Source organism: Drosophila teissieri, chromosome 3R (assembly GCF_016746235.2).
Source record: "Drosophila teissieri strain GT53w chromosome 3R, Prin_Dtei_1.1, whole genome shotgun sequence".
Lineage (NCBI taxonomy): Eukaryota > Metazoa > Arthropoda > Insecta > Diptera > Drosophilidae > Drosophila > Drosophila teissieri.
The window spans coordinates 24,330,001-24,349,981 of NC_053032.1; the positions used below are offsets into that span (position 1 = coordinate 24,330,001).

Sequence of the window (19,981 nt, forward strand, 5' to 3'; positions counted from 1 at the left end):
TGCTTACTTGTATTTTATTATTGCTTAATCTTTGGCCGATACACAGATCGAAAATTACACAGAATCCATTTAAAACATAATTAAACAGTGATTTTGGCTAAAATTAATTATTCAAACGCTTGTTTAAATAATTGTGCGTTATGGTTTCAATGCACGTCGTTCATACGTATACTATTCCTAACGAATAAATCTCAATATTTAGTTGCTCTACTTTATGGCTATACTGAAGTGTATAAAAACAGTGTAAATAGTTCTGCATTCCTCAAAAAATTGTGTAAAAATGTAGCTTACAAGATTTCGTTTCACATTAGTACTTTGTAATTGACTTGTTAGTAAATTTGTGCTAAAACCACGTTTTTAGTTCGTAAAATCGAAGATATGGTCGTAGGGTTCGTGTATGTTAATTGCTATTGCATAAAGACTGTGGCACTTGTTTACATAAGAGACGTACAACGTTTTTCTACAACATTACTTCAGCTTAAATCTAATCGTAGATATCTAAAGTACAACATATATGTGTACAACATGGATTAGTACTTGTGGAAGACAAGCATTTGGGTTTGTTCTAAAACAAATTACACGACGAAAAGCTTAACTAAACAAAAATGACATGTTCAACATAATATCATTTAAACGTAATCAAACACCTAAACATAGTTATCGGGAATCTGAATTTTACATGCTAATGCGATCGTTTTTAAGACACTTGATTTGGTAGGCGGTCGAAGGTTGAGGCAAAGGTCGTTGCTGTTTTTGTGGCTGTAGATACAGGCTCGATTGCCGGCTATACATGTAGTAACAGGAATATTTGGCACTCGACAACGTTTGAACATATATGGCGCTGCACTGGAAGCTTCTGGGGTTCATAGATGCCCCTCGCTACCCTATGGAATGTGTTTGCTGTGGCGCGATGGCTTCGGTGGCGGCGTCGGCGGACGCGGTTTGTTTCCATCGATGGCACCCACCAAACTGAAGTTCGTGGTCTCCAAATACTCGTACGTGGTGTTTGTAATACTGGTCTTCGTCAGGGTGGAGGTGGTGCTCATGCTGCTGCTGCTGGTATTGCTAATAGTGCTGAGCATCGCATAACCATTCGGCGTCCAATCCATGTTTTGCGACAGGCTGGTAAAATCTGTTGAGTCACGTGCCTTGGCGGGCAACGGTGGTGGTCGAATGTCCTCCTCTGATGTGGAATCGGTGGTTTCTGTGGAGGAATTTAAATATATATATTAAGGTATGCAATTAATACTTAATTAATTGTAGCCAGCACTTACCAACAGAGTTGCGGTTGCTGCTTTCTGACAGGGAGCGCGTGTCAGGAAAATTCTTGATACTGGCCGTTGGCGTAGCGATGCTGGCAGGACGAGAGAGTCGACGCTCCTTCTCCATTTCCGAACGCAGAGGTCGCTTGGGGGTTAGCTGTGTAGATACCAATCGCACGGGTTAGATAATGGTAAGGTAATCCAGTTGTTTAAAACTTACCTCCTCTGTCAGGACATGAGGGTCTGGCGTCTTGGGACCACTTAAAGAACTATTCGATGTGCTCGCTAGCGAGGCTATGGATACGTTGATCTCCTTCTCCGGCGTCGATGTGATAGTGGACAATGGCGGCGTGTACCATTGACTGCTGGACAGGCTATGGGCTTCACGCTCCTGTGGTTTAAGATCGTTTTTAGAAAAAGTTGAATGTACGGCTACTACCACACACTGCTTACCTTCACCTTTCCATCCTTGGTTCTTCGCTTATTTGGAGTCTTATCCTTGCACTTGTTGCTCTTGATGCTCGGCGAGTGTCCCAAACTGGGCCTGGACATGTTGGCATAGCAAAGTAAGCATAGACGATAGGCAACATAACGTAAATAATTAAACAAAACGAAAGAAAATGCCATTTAAAAATCAAACGAAATCAAAATAATGTTAGAGTCTCAAACTAAAAGCCAGCGGTTAGCATGAAGAAAGAGTTAAAAAGAGTTTTGGTTAGGACAAGCATTCCAAACAACTCAAAATCATCGAAAGCACTCACCTAGTGTTGAAACTTAGGCCGGAAAATGGGTTCTTAATCGAATTGGTCTGTGGCCGCGGCAGAAATGTTGACTTCGACAAGCCGCTGCTACAATTGGAAATATGACGGGAGTTAGTCACCACCATCAGCAAAAGATTATTCCCACTTACTCTGAAGATCCCATGCTGGTTTCGGAGTGTCGATTGTTGCTGCCATCGAAGAGCGGAGGCAGGAAGGAGTTCGGACGTCGCATCACCACCGAGTCGCGTTCGATTTTGAGGTCACAGGACTTGCGACCATAGCGCAACTCCACATGCTGCTGCATGTCGGCGAAACAGCGTTCCAGGTGCTCCTGCAGAGCCTTCAGACTGTCAGGCGCCCGCAAGCGATGTAGCTGAATAGCCAAATCGAGCAGTGGAATCTGGTTGGCAATCAGTTCCTTGAGCTCTTCCACCAACTCCTTGTCGTCCGGATTCTGCTCCAAATAGTCGTCGGTGAGGAAGGCTTCCTCGTACTTGGCAAAGCCACCCATTACAGCCGGATCCACAATGCCATTAAGCTTCATACTCAGCGGGTTGATGTGCAGACTTTCGTCACTCTTGTGCAGTATCACCAGTTGCCGAATGTCACGGTTCGTGTCCTTCATAATTTCGACCGCCCGCTCCAGGGGTGAGATTTTAAAAGTATTGGTCTCAATGACGGGGAACCAGCGCAGAATACCCGGCAGAGGGTAGCGGATGAGCAGCTCAGTGCGCTCCAGCCACAGATTTCGTACATCGTCCCTGTCTCCACCGTTCAGGCTGTCCCGGAAGGGACGCGAAAACTGAAACTTTTGCACATTGTTGGCGGTGAAGTATTTGACGATTTCGTTGTTGATGATCTTATCGTTGAACTTGTTGAATGCCTGACCCATTATCGGCTCCACCTTGTTCACCTGTATGTACTGCCCATCACTGTTGGTGATGTCCTCGCCCGGAGCCTCCAGCGTTTGCATGAGCTCGGCCTGCGGATGCTGCACTAGCATACGGGCGCAGAAGTCACTGTGCCGCTCGTACTCCTTGCCACGGAAGATGTAGACGCGGTTCTGAAGAAAACGCGGGAATCCCCGCCCATAGAAGCACACGCGGAAGTATTCGGAATTGTGGCGCAGCTCCTTGATGATCTTCTCATAGAACAATGCCATGCGATTCAGAAGTTCCGCCAGCTTAAGGTAGTCGAAGATCTCCTCCTCGTACTGGCGAGCCAGCACCCTGCACATATCGATGGCGCACTCCCACTGTTTGCCCTTGTCGAAGAAATCCATGATCTCGAAGTAGAGCGCCTCCTTCAGTTGCCGGTGAGTGCGGCAGGTTCTGTGCCGATAGCTGCGCAGTTGGTGCGACAGCTCCGTATCCGTCCAACGCAGCAGTTCCGTGTGCAGCTTAAGCGTGAATGCCGCCTCCGTGTAGTTCTCGAACTCCATGTGCAGGGCGCACAGTTTGTCGACATACCGGATGTACATCTCCTTGAGATCCACCTCCGAATAGAACTGCAGCAGCGAGAAGGTGCAAGCCATGCGATTCTCCTTGCTCTCATCCTGGATTATAAAGCGGTACTCCAGCAGCTTGTCCATCAGCCGGGTTACCATCTGCACAAAGGCAGTGCCATCCACGTTAAGCGTGCTGTGGGCAGCGCAGCGCTCGAGCATTATTGTCTCAAACAAGTGCTTGTACTCGGCATCGCCCTTACCAGTCCCGATTAGGATATCCAACTTCTCAATCATCGCCGTCTTGAAGTCGGAAAAGTTACCCTTGTGATGGGCATTGTTGAATTTGGTATCGCCGTAACTTTCGAGCTCCAAACGCGAGCTGTAGTACTCGCACTGCATCATGTCGAAGAAGATGGGAATGGTCTCCTGGCGCAGCTCCTTCTCCGGTATCATGCTCATTTCCAGAATGTTCTCCACCAACTGCGGCACAAATTTGGGTTTGTGCTGTCCCAGCTGGAACCACATCTTCCTGATCTCCATAGCCGTGTCCTTGCGGATGTCACGATAGCGTGCGAACACAATTTGCCGCTTGTTATCGTTAAAGTCATTCAATTGCAGCGGTGATTGCACCAGAAAGGCGATGGAGCACTGGAAGAAGTTCGACCAGATCTGCTTCTCGAACGGGCACAAGAAGTAGTCCGTAATGACCACGGTGAGGTGCTTCAGAGCACCAAGAATCACAGTATTCTGGTGCATAATCATGTCCATCCAGTCCCGCGGAAACACTGCTTTCTGGTGCGGAGACACCAGCTCCTCAAATACCAGAAGGATCTCTATGACAAAGTGCTTCAACTCGCCGCGCTGGTGCAAGTCCTTCACAAAGTACTCGTAGTGCTGGGCGTCCATGCGCTGCAGTATACCCAGCATAATGGCAAAGAATTTGCCCACCAATCCCGTGTCCCTGTCCAGGGCGTGAGCTGCCTTCATCACGGTGCGGAACAGGATGATCATAATGTCTCGAATGTCGTTGTGCGTGGATCCCACATCCGACCGGAACAGAAGTTTCAGTATGTTGTTCATGATGTTGATGCACTCGGCAATCTAACGATGAAAGTTGACATATTAGGTGTAGTCGAAATAGACTATGTGTGGGATTGTTAAGCCAAATTATTATTTGCAATCCAAGCAATTGGAAAAGCCTTTACAAAAATTATAGAAACTATTTTCATTACCAAATTGCTTGAGAGTGGAAATATTAATGGGCATTGTGATTTAAATCTATTTGTTGCTTGAGCTATCGGAGCTCCATTGACTATCTGGTTGGGTTTCAGAGGAAAAAGTTAACGTTAGTGTTCAATTAAACATAAGTAAACATTGCAGATTAAAAAAAACACGAAACCATTGAACATTGCATTGCAAAAAGCTGGAACAACTTAAGCCTAACTTAGCGGCCGTCGATGGCGGGAAACCCAAGAAGCTGGGAAACTCGGTTCATGATTGTCCAGCCATCGACGGCGTGAAGCTTGGAAAGCCAATGCACGAAGTGGGCGCGGATAACGTGCCCAGTTAGCTGCAAGCTTAACATCAGTACATAATAGTAATAATCTTAGGAGGTACATTATAGTAATACAAAACATTTGGGGTAACAAATCAAGGGATTGATGCTGATCACAGGAACTGGAGCTGATCTGGCTGAGATTTTGAGATGAGAGACTTATTTCCTTTACCTTTTTGTTGGCAGTCGTATCACATGTATGCAGTTGGGATTTTTTCTGTCCGAGCACTTTGGCGGCTTTCGAAAGATTCTTTTCTTGCTGCCAGATATCGGTTTTCGAGTCTCCCTAGTTTTTTGTACAAGGCAATTGCGGTGGCAACGACAGAAAAACGATAACAACACATCGGTTGGGTTGTGCGTGAATAAAGATTCGTTTTGATTTTTGAGATATTATACGAAAAACATATAATGATTGTGGAATTAGAGAAGAGTTACAGACAGATAGGTATAGCTGAATAATTGGGTGCCAGTGAGGAGAGATCGCACATTCACATTTGGGTGGGTGTGTTCAGTGTTTCAGTGTTTCGGTGTGTGTTTGAGGTGTGTTTATAGTTTACTATTCCCAGGTGGTTGATGTGGTTTGTAAGGTGCTTTGATGAGCTGCCAAATGCAAATTGCTTTCTAACTATGACGATGACGGGTGTTCGGGTGCAGTACTAATGGCCAAACTAAACACTTACATGAGTTCGCTACGCCCCATGGTGGATACTAAGATAATCTCACTATAGACACACACGGAAAGATCGCTACTTAACATGGATCTATCGTGGACGTAACATTGCTATTTCACTACATTGTACAATCTTTATATGGTGCTTAGCACTAGAATATGGACGAACATTGATCTAAAACTAGGACACAAGACACATAACAACAGTTGGCAATAAATCATTTAAGTTGCCAAATCACATGCTAGCGTTCTTAAAATAAAAAGCAAATGCAACATGCTTAACACTAACTAAACATAGCTTGCAAAGATTAGGTTCTTAACTAATTTCTAAATAACTCGAACTGGAACTGAGCAAAATTAAGACAAATCACATGTCAAGGAGAAAATATTTCTTATAGCAGATCGACCAAGTGTTTAATAGCCTCAAGTACTATGAATGCCAGTAATGGAATTGTATTTATTCATTAAATGGTTCAAGTTAACTAAAGGTTAAAGGCATCGCTGATGGATGATCTTTATTTTAAAAATAGTTTTATAAAGCAATTATGTATGGAAAATTATTTTTAAAAGTTTTGTTTGTAGTTAGTTACTTAAGGAGCCAACTTGACTTGATCATGTGTTGAGTTATGTTTTAATTTTGCGTCTTGTCGGTGCATTCACAAGACAACTTTCAAGGACGATGCATTGGATTAAAAACAAAATGCAGTTCCCAAATGATAAATTAGTGGCACACGCAATGTAGTTATTGCTTAAGCACATACCTCCTCCTTGCTCTCGAGGTGATCCTTGATGTGCTTGCAGAACACGGGCAGTAGGATGGCCCGACATTTGGGCAACGTAAACAGCTTTGTCTCAACAAAATCTTTGATGCAACCCATCTTAGACTGAGTAAGACGTCGGGGCGGGAACTTCTCAAGGATTTCCACAATGGAAACGCTGTAAACAGTAATCATTACTAATAAGATTCAACAATTCATATTATTTGTGTATTTCCACCTACCTCAAGCGCACTTGATCGAAGACCTGCATCAGATCTGTGGCTATAATGTGCAGATTCTTGAGCAGTGCTCCCTCCGATTTAAGCAGATTACTCGGACAGCCAATCATGTCGATGAACATGCGAAGGAGCTCCTGCAACCGGGTGGCAAAGTCCACATAGTCCGTGTTGCAGTTCATCTCAGCGTAGAGCACACGCGATCGAATCACGAACTTCATCACATAGTGAAGGTAACGAGTCGTCTTGTACAGGCGTCGCACCTCCGCGCTCTCCTCCAGATCATTGCCATCAGCGGACTTTTCTTTTGGTGAGATCGCATCACTAATGTTCTTCTGCAGCACATCCATTAATTTGCTAGTGAATTGGAAAAAACCACGTTAGAAACTGTTCACCAGTGGGTGAAGCAAAATATTTATATTACTTACGTATAGGCAAGTGTAAACGAGAAGCTCTCATTAATGTACACATCGAGAACAGTGAGAAAGTGTTGGTACTTGAGATCGGACACCGTTTCAATCAAATGTATAATGCTCATGAAGACGAGCTGGTCATATTTCTCCGGATGATCATTCTCCACCAGTATATTGAACAGGGCATCGAGTATGTCCTGCAGGAACTTCACCACCTCCTCTCCGGGCACTGTGGACAAGGCGTTTAGCGACTGTTCCAGCGTCTCCTTGTGCGCCGACCAATTCAGAAGACCCAACAAGCTTACTGTAAGGAAATACAATATTGAACATAGTTTTTAAGTACATAATTATAAGTCCCCGACTTACCGCTCTGAGTGAGCTTGGTGCTGCACAGGTTAACCCCAATGGACAGCTGATCTTTTGGCAGGAGAGTGAGTCCACTGATGGAAGGCTTTGCACCCTGGAGCTCAGCAACCGTGGCTGGAAGCTCCAAATAACAATTGGCTACCGTTTTGTCGTACTTCTTGTGATCGATCTTGTAAACGGCCAGGACGTGTTGACCCTGCGTGATGGTTGTGCCATTGGCCTGCATTAGACGCACATACGCGAGGCCGAAGGGCTTCTCATTTCGATCCTTTTGCTCATTGCTGCTACGATGCTTGAGCACAAAGCGCAGATGGCATTGCTTAAAGTCCTCAATGGGCACATGGATCTTGAAGGTCTCCTGCCACTTTGGCTTGTCATCATGGTAGTAGACCACCGATTTGTACTCATCAATCGGCTGATGTCCAGCTCCGATGCTCAGCACACCGGGCATAAGGTATCCCTGCTCGTTGGCCACACACACCGACACCTCAACGTTCTTCTCCGAGGTTTTGGCAACGCGAGCGAACTCTCCACTACAGATGGTAAGGTACAAATCATTTCGCACATCGCCAGGCAGTATGACCTCTGGGAATCCCATTTTCCGGGCCACCGGCACATTTGTGTGCATCAAGCGCGGAAATTCTTCCCTAATCTGCTTAATGTCGCCCCGTAGCACCTCGATGGTTACTGCCATCTTAGAGTCAATCTTGCCGATATCCTTGTTCGCGATTAGCTTTCGCAGCGTTCCGTCCAGCGTTTCCTTTTCGCACATGATGAAGGGCAGGTCTATGTTGCCACGGAAGTCGTCCGACTTATTGATGAAGGGCGTGAGGTCCTTGCAGGCCACACCAAACGGACGTCGAATGATGTATTCCCCATTGCTGGTGGACGATCCGCTGGAGCTCACCGATAGCTGGGAGGCCTTGCGGCTGGAGGCGTTCAGCATGGTATTGGCAATGCTCATCCGCTTCGATTCGGCAGAATCCTTAAACTCCATGGAACCGATTCGGATGGCGTAGCACACCAGGTACATTTTGGCGATGGCCAGGTCGCTCTTACTGAGATCTGTGAACAGCACGCGGTTGTTGTCGATCTGGTCAATATCGCGTCCTGTCTTCGACCACTTGACCACATAGTTTTCGCTGATGGGTTTGTGCGTTTCCCCGTCGAAGAGCGTGAAGAGCAGGTCCGAGTCCTCCTGGAACTTGCAAACGAGGGCGTTCACGTGTAGCAGGATGTTATGCGAGTATTTGTTGGGGGTTCTTGTAGTTCCCCGCTCGCTGGACAGCCGCTAAAGGTGGACACATAGATATAGGATTAGTTCAAATTCGGGATCCCACTATACTTATACAAGTTAATGAGTCAAATCCCTCATGAATCATAATCATAATGCGTAAACATAAAATAGCATTGAGCTGGTAGAATGTATAATGTATAATCGTCATAATTTTATTTACAGAAATATTAAGAAACGTACTCATTTGTACGATTTGTTGATGACTTGAACTTGACTTTCTAGCTGACAGATATAGTTTTTCCCGCTGCAGCTTTCAATACTCACATTGGCCTTGTCGATGCGCTGAACAGCGTGCATATGTTGCTCGTAGAGCTCGGTGGTGCAGATGGCATTGGTGTCCAAGATGTCGCCGCTCTCATCGCGCACCACCATGTCCAGGCCGAGGAGCTTGTTGCCAGTATCGATCTGATTGGTGGCCAGCAGCTTCACCTTTCGCACCTCGTCCAATGGCAGATTTCCGGAGATCAAAGCCGCTCTATTGTTATTCAATTCGTTGATTTTGCGGCGAATTTTGGGAAAGCTGGGATTTGTGGTCTACAATTGGAACATAAAGAGTTTAAAATGGGATTGTGCTTGTGAATAATTTCACGAGAATCTCACCAGAAAGTAATTCTTGGCTATGGAGCCCCACTCCAAAATAACTTTGGTGATCTCCTCGACAATATCCGTGCGCTGGATGCAGAACTCCCCATTCACGATATTATAATCGCATAAGTGTATATAGCTCTTGGGAAATATGCCGCGTGTTCCCTTTGCTCTGAAATAATATCGAATATAAAAGAGGGGGAGTCATTAAAATGTGGCAAGCACATGGGATGCAACTGAAAAGTACAAATTGCCACTCCGTGCTTCATAAACGTCACAGTAGAAACTGGGTTTGTGGTTTCCCCCATCATCTGTTCAGTGAAGAATAAAGCCTCGGAACGACGCTTCACTGTGGACACTTCATATTTACATATATGACACAATTCAACAGCCATTGCGGCTGATGAATTACCCAACCCAAGCCAAGAGATAGGGGAACTTGAAGCGCTGAAGAGCGTGCACTTCGGAAATGAAAGTGATATGGAATATTTTGTAAACAAAATAATCGTATATGAGATATAGGTTCTTAAGAACATTTCATACGTAATATGTATGTGCAACAGCCAAGTTCCCTGAATAAACTACCTTGCTGATTACTGATTTAAAAAAATGTCCTAAAATATATTTTCCAGTGTGCGAGTCTGCAGAGGAAGTGCGCTCAAAGTGTGACACTGTCGGATGAAATGGAATGCTTTAATTTGGCTCAATTCGCCGCTTGACATGCGGGGTGGCCGCTTTAATTGCTGAAGGCATTCATCACTTATAGAATCAGCAGCCCACTTCCCCTCCTTTTTAGGGGTCCCTGAACCCCGGTCATAGTTCCACATCCACATCCACATCGTGGTTTTTCGGATCAGGTATCCCGCACGCTGCGTAACCTTCAAATTGATTAACCATTTCCAATTGATTTCGCTGTCCAGACAGAGGCGGCGTAATTTTCGATATTTACGCTTTAAAATCGTGAGAAAATGCACAATTAAAATTGATATTTTTCTATAAACAAAAATAGGCATTTGATGATGGGGAGCCATTGGAGCCATTGCATTGAGCCGAACCGAAAGCAAACAGAAACTCGGACCAAAGAGGTTATCAGCATATCGGTTGTTGTCTCGCCTTGAATTTCATTTTATTGCCGGGAGATGATAAACGCACAGTAGAGTGTGGGAATTGTTCTACGTAATTAAGGCAAATTAACGTTTTCCAAACTGGATGCGAACTGGTTTTCGTAGGCGAGCACCACTGTGATCGGGGAATTCGTGCTTTTATTTATTTACTTTCTTTGCTGCCCGCTACCATTCGAGATGTCTGGCACTCGGAATCTCTGGTTCCACTTGGGATGGGGTTGTTTGGGTCAGCAGAAATATGAAAAAGGTCAGCTCCGTCAATTCGGATGGCGTTCTTCTTGTTTTCCTCGTTTTCCTCGGTTTTTTTTCATTTCTTGATAAGACGTGGTCAGCCGTCAGCCAGATAAAAACCAAGAGAGATACAAGAAACATAGGGAAATGAAACGCAAACAAACCAAACGGCAGCGAAAGGGTCAAACCATGTATAAATATTGAATGGAAGCATGGGTTGGGAAAAGAAAACTTTATCTCGTCATTGGACGGATGTGCTGCTGGTATGCAACTTTGGCAACCACATATGGTGGCATCTGTTTGGAATAAAGGATGAAGGAGCGACGTTGGGCAAGAGCGCTGGCACAGATTTCATCGGAATACCCAGGCACATCTTCTTGAGCGGTAAACAAAGGCCGAGCCAAATGGGCGGCGCTTGTGTACCTGATTTACGATTGCTTCACTGTGCCTGTGAAATATCTGTTTCAAGCATTTCCGCTTCTGAACTTTGGCTGCTGGTTGCTGGCTGCTGTTTCTTCTGTTTTTCCGTCCGTCTGTCGATTGTCTGCCACTTTTTTGTCCGCTAATGTCTGGGATGTTTCCCCCCGACGCTCATGCATATGCATTAGACAAACGAGATTGCAGTGAAAGTCGGGGAAAAAGATCTGGCAGATTGTTTGATTAGACAAGCTACACCGATCAAAATAATAGCAGTGCATACTTTACATGGAAATTAATGAAATCAAGTGATTTACAGGTTGTTTTCCCTAGGCGTTACAAAGCGATTTTAGGGAGGAAACATTATTTTGAACTGTTGGAAGTTGATGTAAATTGCGCCTTTGTCTAATTTGCATAACTACTCACTTTTGTCTGTAGCCGTAGTACCAGTGGGTGGTCTCCTTTAGAATTATGACCGCATCACCCACATCCAGATTGAGGCGATGTGGCTTCGTCTCCTCGTCGAAATTGCACTTGGCTGAAAGGAAGATACATTTTGAAATTAGTATAAAATCGACTGAATAAAATTTAGATTCACATGCGATGGGAGCTTAGTTTGAAGCACCTTTTCCAGTTGTCAGTCGCTGCGAACTGAGCGAAATCACAGTGAAATCAACGCGAATCAACGGGAGCGGAAGGTTATCAATTAGCCCATTCCAACATGAGGGGGAAGCGCTGATCATCGGAAACTGGGTTGTCGCTATCTGTGCACCCAAGCGGATGGGATATTTGATAAACCCACCAACGTTCCACCGGCATCCCCTTTTTCTAACCGCTTGTGCAACCAATTCATTTCATACGTGAGATCTAACATACAAATTGTATCTCGCTTTGGGCAACTTCCTCGAAGCCCCACTGTCGATAAGACTTGGATGTCTGCCGGGGAACTGCAAATGACGCACTTGCATTGCAAGTGTTCACTGATATCGCACCAAGAAGTCGGAAATACAGCTTGGCATCCCGGAATCTGCTTCTAGTGCTACGATAAGTGGTCCATTTCAAAATAAGTCGCAAAACTAATACATGTGACAAGACGAGCAGTGTACAATCTCTCTTGGTTTTGCTATAAGTTATTAGTTGAGGCAGGTTTTGGGCTCATGCAAAATAGTCATGAATATTTCGCAAATGAGTAATTACAACATGAAGCAACATTGTGCTACCGCAGCGTATAAAGTTGTTTTAATATTAATCAAATCATCCTACAAAAACCCATTACGTGCACTCCCTTAGGAGTAGTTGTGTTTTTGCTTTCCCCGCACGAGACATAATGGGACATAACCATCGACGCCGACAAACTTCCTTCTCGCCTGATAGTGCAAGTTGGAGATATAAGCAACAGCATATATAACATATATGGTTGAGCCACACACAAATGTGCATCCCCCATAAAAACACTCGTACTCGTACTCGAGTCCCCATCGCCGCAGTCAAGCACAAAAGATACAAAATCCAAGTTGAGCCGCCTTCGCGTGGCACGCTCCGGGTGGTGCTGTTGTTGCTGTTGCTACTGTTGTTGTTGCTCATGGTGGTGCTGATGACGGTGGTAATAGTGGTGCTGCGCCTGGTGGTGGTGGTGGTGGTGCCGATGGCGACTTCGTAACAGAAGGGGAGCAGTGGAGCCGTGGCTTCGGCGTCGGCGGAATGGGATACGGTCCAATGACCGATGCTCGCGATGTTCGCGCTGCCCGATCTCGATGGAAAGCATAACAAGCGAGAACGACCTCCACAGCACATTAAGAGCGACAGCGGCAGCAATTCGCAAAAGGTATTCAGTGCCGCCGCTGCTGTGCTCCAACAGCAGAGGGCAAATTAATAGCTTCGCTGCCCACAAACCCCAATATGGTTCATTCACATGCCTATGCGTTGATATTCCAAAGTCAAGCCAATTAGTTTGCAAAATCAGAAATATGGGAATTGGTACGTAAAGCCTAATACTACAAGGGCGTTAAAGAATTCGCGTATGTAGAGTATTGTATGTACTAAATAGATTAGATCAGTAATATTTCTATCCTGCTACCATTTTGACCACAATTGTACTATACGTGTGAGATGGTTTTATCTGTTACTTTTTTTGCGCTTTGCATTTTATTTCGTCTGTCCAATTGCGTGGAAAGTTAACTTGGAGTGGGACTGGGTCAATTGCGGAAACCAGTTGAGCGAGCCTCTTTAGAAGAGCTTTCCCAGCTGGGAAAGTTTCGCTAGAAGCGCGTAAATATGGATCTAAGCAATTATCGAACTTATCGAATTGATTGAATTTATAATTAAAATCCAATGCGCAGAGCGATTTAGCGGAATTCACTGCTTTCCGCGTCTGGAAGCTATTTATGCCCAAGTAATATAAGTACTCGGAAACGGCAATGAATCACCCGACGTCAACGTCGACGTCGACGCCTACGACGGAGCGGTACCGCTGCGGTCAAGCAATCAGTCACAGGGAAAGCCACACCTTTAAGGCCCCAGAACCACTGCCTCAGTTGAGTTGATGGAGTTCAGGGAGTTGAGGGAGTTGGGTTCAAGAACGATCAAAAACGTCATTAAATCGAGCCCATTTCCTTTCGCTCGGTTTGCCGATAAGCGAAACAAAGCCTATCCCAAGACCCTTTTTCCTCCACTGCAGCAGCGACAAACTTGTTGACTAACGGAAACAATCATAAATAATGAAATGCACAACTTGCTGGTCTATAAATACCCAGGGATCGCAGGGCGGGGGAGTCACGGCTCAATGGCAGCGAGAAGGAAAAAGGGTTCGGACCAATATAGAAAACCGTCCAAACAGTCAGCGCTCAACAGGCAGACAGGTAAACCAAACAGAGTATGCTCAGTTTTATTTTAGAAATGCACATGGGAAAATATTATAAATACGATTCACGATCAGTTCATAAAATAATATACATATAATGTACTTTGTTTTCTGGGTGTGTTTATGATATATCTTGAGAAAGATTATTTCTTAGAAAAACCCCCTTTTGTAAACATCATGCACTCCATCAGCATCAAGATCACCCACTTTTTTGTTCCGTGTAGAACGAACTGCAACGGATGCAGCTGCACCTGGAAAAGGGAGCTGTTGAAGTGCCCCCCAGCACGTGAACAAAGTGTGCCTTCTCCGCGAGCAAGCAAAAACCCCATTTGGTTTATAGTTTGCTTTAAGCTAGATAAAAGCAAAAGCCAAAACAATAATAAATCGCAGACCATAGAGCAACGTGAATATATAAAATAAACCGCAGTTCAGGCGCTTCGTCATCAATTGGTGTCGAAGTTGGCGTCGTGACTGGTGACTGGACAGCATGAAAAAAAAGAGAAATACTAAAGACAAAAGTACAACAACGTGACAACCACAGTCACAACTTGGCTCATTTCAAAGTTTCTGGTTTAAATAGCACGCGGCTCAGAGAAGATTCTTTATGTCTATATATGATCATACTACACATATGCAAATTCTCTTCATACATTTAGGCGTTTTTTTTCCTATATAAAAGCGGGTTTGTTTGGCGCTCTCTAACGCTCGGGGTATTCGGGTATAAATATACAAGTACGAGCTTTTATGAGCTAAGCCCCTAAAGCGTTTTCTATATATATATATTTATTCTGCTATATATATACGTTTTTAATTGCCCAAAGCCTGGGGAACCGTTTGGAGGGTTAATTTTAATGATTCTCGCTGGTTAAGATGCTCTGGCATTGACTAATTACAAAGTGGCACAGAAGATCTCTGGAACGGGGAGAGGTGTTGTTACTATGGATATGGAAAATACAGCACTTGTGTGTTCAGCAGATTGGGGGAGTGCATGATGGGAGTTCTATTGTTCACTTTGAATACCTCCCAATGCAGAACAGATACAGATACATATGCGGCTAATTGCAGACTCTGGGAGGAATTTATAATTAGCTATTGTGAATTAATTACCTCGCACGAATTCCAGTACAATCGCAACAAAATATCAATTACTAGTTTATAGTGTTTATGTTTCTCTGTACATTTCTAATACGATAGATGGGAAAAAGTGAGCGCAGATAAGTACATTCAAAATGAACGTGTGTATTATTAAAAATTGTATATCGCGTTTTTGGCATTATCTTTATATAAACATTGCCCCTATCTATCCTATCTATTTCCAAAGAACTTTTGGGCTTGCCAAAAAGGAAATATTCAAGAGGCTTTCGAAAATTGGGTAAACCTAAAACCAAAAATCTGACACTAACAAGCAAACACTACATATCCCCCTCCATCTTGGACTCCTAGATAATATTTGGTGGAACATACATAAATTCATAAAAATACTTGCGCAACCGCTTCGAGCGTCTTGCCCGTTGACAGTTACGGTTAATGTCGTTGCGGTCGTAAAAAGTATCCAGATACAAATTAGAATGAGTATCCAAAAAGCAGAAGGAATGTTGATAAAAAAAAGAACGTTATTATTACGGAGCACAGCCATAAAAAATTGCGGAGCAACACAAAAGACAAAAGAGGAAATGTAAACACAAACTTGACCCATTTGGGCCATCCAAGAAAATCACTTAAAAACAATCTAAAATTGGTTTTATGACTCTTTGAACATGTAAGGTTAACTGCTTGGATAGAATAATGTTTCCTCAAAGCAATTATATCAATATGGGACTTTTTCCAAAACAGATTATTCTGTTATAAATGGAACAATGATAGCACAACATTTGTTTTAAAATAATGCATCCTGGTTTCTGAAGTTCAGAAAGCAATAGTTCTTAGAAATTAACCAAAAATTTGTTATTTTAAAATAAAATCATATATGTACATATATACATGCTATGAAAATTCAAAAATATAATTAAAATACCTTCGTCTAAACAAAGAGAGCTTTTGTTTATGTTTATAAAACATATTTTTAATGACTACCTAATGCGATAAAACGCGATCAAAAGTCGAAAACCTCCTGTGAAAAATATTTCAATGGAACCTGGTAACCTTTGTTGCGTTAGCTCACATTTCTCGGGCAGCTGAAACCAGTTTCCACTTACACCGGATGACGCACTGTGCCCCAATGATGCAGCTACCTCCCCCCGACCCCTTTTGGCTCCCCCGCCCACTTTCCCTGATCGGATTCGATCCCCATAACTGCTCTTTGCGGCAGGCAATTTATGTTTAATTAAGCAATTTCCGAGAGCAATCGAAGATTGCAGTTGGTCAATTAGCATAGAAGGGAAACCAAAGATGCGACAATCTCCGACATTGGCAATCTTCGAAGAAGGGGGTGGAATGAATAGTTGCAAGTGGGAATGGGGGAAAGCGATTGAGTTTCCATTCTGATTGCGAAATGGAAAGTGGAGATTCGCTTGCCAAGGGGGAGTGTGTTCTGATAGTGGAGGGTTCCTGGGGTGACGATCCAAGTGGAATCAGAATCACAAGTGGATGTGCGAGTCACTTGGGCGGTTGCTCAACTATCCGAAGTTGATGGAGGATGGCACATATGTACATGCATGTGTACATGAGTGAGGGTAAAGTCCGGGGATGAGTGTTTCCCGATCTGAGTCAGCAGCGCAAACAATTATGCAGCCGCCCCGGAGGAAGGGCATCTGCCACGTGATAAGGCGAACCGGGGGACTCTTATTCGGTTGAGCAACATTATCTTCGAAATTATAGAGGCTGAGACATCAAAGATTACAGGGTTAGTTTCGAAGTTCTATTATTCGCTTACAAATAAAACTAACAAACTTTATGACTTTTCGAACCCAGAAGATACAATTTGATGGTAACCCAAGTTTGAAATCTGAGCAGCTATTTTTTCGGCTCGCTTCCAAATTTGATTAAGTTTTCACTTGGTGTGTGGAAATGGCCTAGGAAAAATGCTTTCCTTTGAAATTATGCAAATCAAAAGGCTTTTCATGCATCTTAAACTCCAACGAAGTGGAAAATTTTAATTAAATTGAGAAAACCCAGACTCTGAAATCAGAAACCAAATCAACTAGGCCCCCTTCTATCTCATACCCTCCTCTCCCTGTGTATATTCTTTCGGCATGGGTTTCCACTACACTTTTCACTACTCTCAGGCCTCATTAAGTTTTACGTTTACTTTGTGAGCTCTTCCCTTCATTTGATGTTGTTGTATTTATTATTAACGCGGTTGTTGTTTTTGCTATTCAAATTTAAATGTAGAATGCATCTGCGTGGAGTGGGTAAATAAAACCGAGTGTCTGAGGGGGAAATGGGGAGCCCTGCAGGTGCACACCAACTAGAGGCAATGAACAGTGGAGTAGTGCAGCAATGCAGTGAAGATGTCACCGCAGGCAAACTTTTAACTTGGTCGACAGACAAATCATCAAAAGCAGACGCTGCACAGTGGGACTTAGTTGACAAAAGGAAAATGTTGAAGTAAGACTGATATTGCGAAACTGATTTAATTTGGTAGGTAAGTTTATACTAATTAGCTAAGTGTATTGCTTTGGTATGGTAAACTAAAATGTAAATTTTAATTAAATGTAATATCTTATGTGAGTAAATATTACATTTCTTGACTATTTGCTTGATTAACCCCTGCATATCTTTTGAGGTATGTTTCAGAAATCATCCCACTGTGCATGGAGGTGAGTAAGCAGGGAGATGCAGCATTTCATTTCACAGGAGTGAGTGGGAAAAATATATATACATATGTACATGTATATGTATGCACGAGATCTTTTGTATGCGAGTGAGTGTGCTCCAAACTACCGCTATGCAGGAGGCCGAGGACTTAACTTTAACTCGCTCACTCACTCGCACTTCAACAGAATTCACATTCAGTTGAGTGCCACCCACAAACACGGGCACACATCGATAAACGATAACGATTGAATGGGCCCCATAAAGTGATAAAGCGATTACTCAATGGTTATCGCCTTCAACTAACTACAATGCTTCAAAAAATAATACGCAAAATGAAATGGATGAGCTGCCAAGCAAATCTCATGGTTTAAGAATTTTTACAAAATGTGGGACAGCCAGCCGGCTGTTTGCTTAGAATTTGAAAATTGAAACGAACAAAAGGTATGCAAACAGAATGGAAAACAGCGATAAGACAAGAATACATCAAACTGCCATTGATAAGGGGTTTCTTTTGAATTCCGCATAGGCTGTAAGTCGTTTTCGCATTACAAAGGCCAAATTCGCCACTCAATGCCAACGACTAACTTATCTACCGCCCCATATTCCACATATTATCGCACTTGATTACATTATACCAACAGCCACCAACCACCGCCCACCACCCACCATCCACTGCCCCTGCCCACCTGGCCACGCCCCAGAGGTAGTATCAGATACTCATACTCGCAGCGATTTCGACAGCTAGTAAGCGCGCAAACACAAAAAAGGGCAGAGACAGAGGCAAACATGTGTAAATAACAAGTGCAAACACACCGGCAAGCTCCATTCGAGTGTTAACGAATGAGATTCCCAGTTCCACTCGATCTACCTGGACTAGAGGTACCTGTACTTTATGTACCTGTCGTATCTATTGATCAGCGGTGAAAAGGTCAACAAAGCGGGAGCCATAAAAAATTCACACGCATTCGAAGCGGGTCGCGATTAGATATTTCATGGTCACTGCCATTGAATTCGGATTTGTCTCCCAGTGTACACAGAAAATAAACATTTACACTGTCATCTTGATAAATATCTTTTTCAGATCTTTTTCCTGTGTACCATCCCTTTTTTCTGACAGTGTGTTGCAGTTGCACGTGTGAGAGAGATAGTGTGACAGAGTGTGAAAAACGAGAGAGACGATAGAAAACAGGTTTTAGTTTCAAGAGCAAATCTCAGAATTTTATGCTAGTGTTGAATGAGCAGGATGAAATGAAAAGAAAAACGAAACAACCCAGAGAGAGCGGGAAAGGAGAGAGAGGGAGGATCAACAGCAGCCGAGTGAGCGTGTGCAAGCGAGAAGGTGCAACAAGTTTTACCGTAGAAACGCAGCAGGAGGCACACACATGCGGCGAATTGAGAGAGAGAGAGTGGTGGGGGTGGAGGTGGGTTGTGCTCTGGAAAGGAGCGCCCAACAGTTCATAAACTTTTCCTTTATGGTTGTTTACAAAGCACTTTGTTTAAACATTCTTGCCTAGCCAATATTCTACCTAATTTATCGGCTTAATTGCCGCATTGCCAACTTACCAATGCCGAATTCTGCCTGCTTGGCATTGCAATCGCTCCACACACTCATCTTGAAGGCTTTTCTTCTCGTTGTTGTTTTTGCTTCTACTAGTGTTGTTGCTGATATTGTTGTTTCTGCGCCGACTTTTACCACCAACACGGCGACAAACGATCGCTACTCACACATGCAAAGCGATGGACTTTCGTTTGCGAAAATAAAAACAACACGACATTAAATTAGGCAACGGCTAAAGAGCAACACGTAGTTGAAATTTTGATTTCGTTTTCACAATGCCGCCAACACAAGCATTTCGTCTTAGATATCGCCTCCGATTTCGCTACAGATTTCGACGAAAAGCACACCGGTTGGAGAATTGCAACAAATCGTTGCAAATAATTATTGCACAAAAGCTAGCATTCCGCACAAATTGTCGCTCCGCTAATGCATTTTGCGTTGTTTTTCGCTCGTTTTGTTCTCGATTTGGGCGGGGAGTTGGCCGCTGCCGCTCAGCTAATTATCTCCGCTCACACTCCCGCACATGTACACGCACTCGAACGCACACACACTCGTGTGTGTCAGTTCCCCAATTAATTAATTAAGCGCTCTCGCAAGAGGACCCGCGCGTTTCAACTGTTTGTTGTGAATGAGCGTGCTCGGCGCTCAGTAGTACCGTTCAGTTCCCTCTCAAAAATCTCCATAG

General features: G+C 43.9%; 1 protein-coding gene across 2 annotated transcripts; it reads right to left on the reverse strand.

Annotated features, from left to right (window-relative positions):
- Positions 1 to 8: 8 nt before the first annotated feature.
- LOC122619373 (dedicator of cytokinesis protein 1) lies at positions 9 to 19,911 on the reverse strand. 2 transcript variants are annotated; one of them, XM_043796272.1, is made up of 15 exons: positions 19,302 to 19,911; positions 11,549 to 11,660; positions 9,366 to 9,522; positions 9,030 to 9,299; positions 7,469 to 8,759; positions 7,118 to 7,406; positions 6,696 to 7,046; positions 6,457 to 6,631; positions 5,198 to 5,311; positions 2,173 to 4,571; positions 2,024 to 2,110; positions 1,716 to 1,806; positions 1,483 to 1,653; positions 1,275 to 1,419; positions 9 to 1,204 (listed from the first exon to the last, which is right to left on the reverse strand). In XM_043796272.1, exons 1-15 carry the CDS (start codon positions 19,348 to 19,350, stop codon positions 885 to 887), a joined length of 6,021 nt encoding a protein of 2,006 aa, XP_043652207.1. In that variant the 5' UTR covers positions 19,351 to 19,911; the 3' UTR covers positions 9 to 884. The 2 variants fall into 2 exon arrangements, with proteins under 2 accessions (XP_043652207.1, XP_043652208.1); XM_043796273.1 differs by lacking the exon at positions 5,198 to 5,311.
- Positions 19,912 to 19,981: the final 70 nt, after the last annotated feature.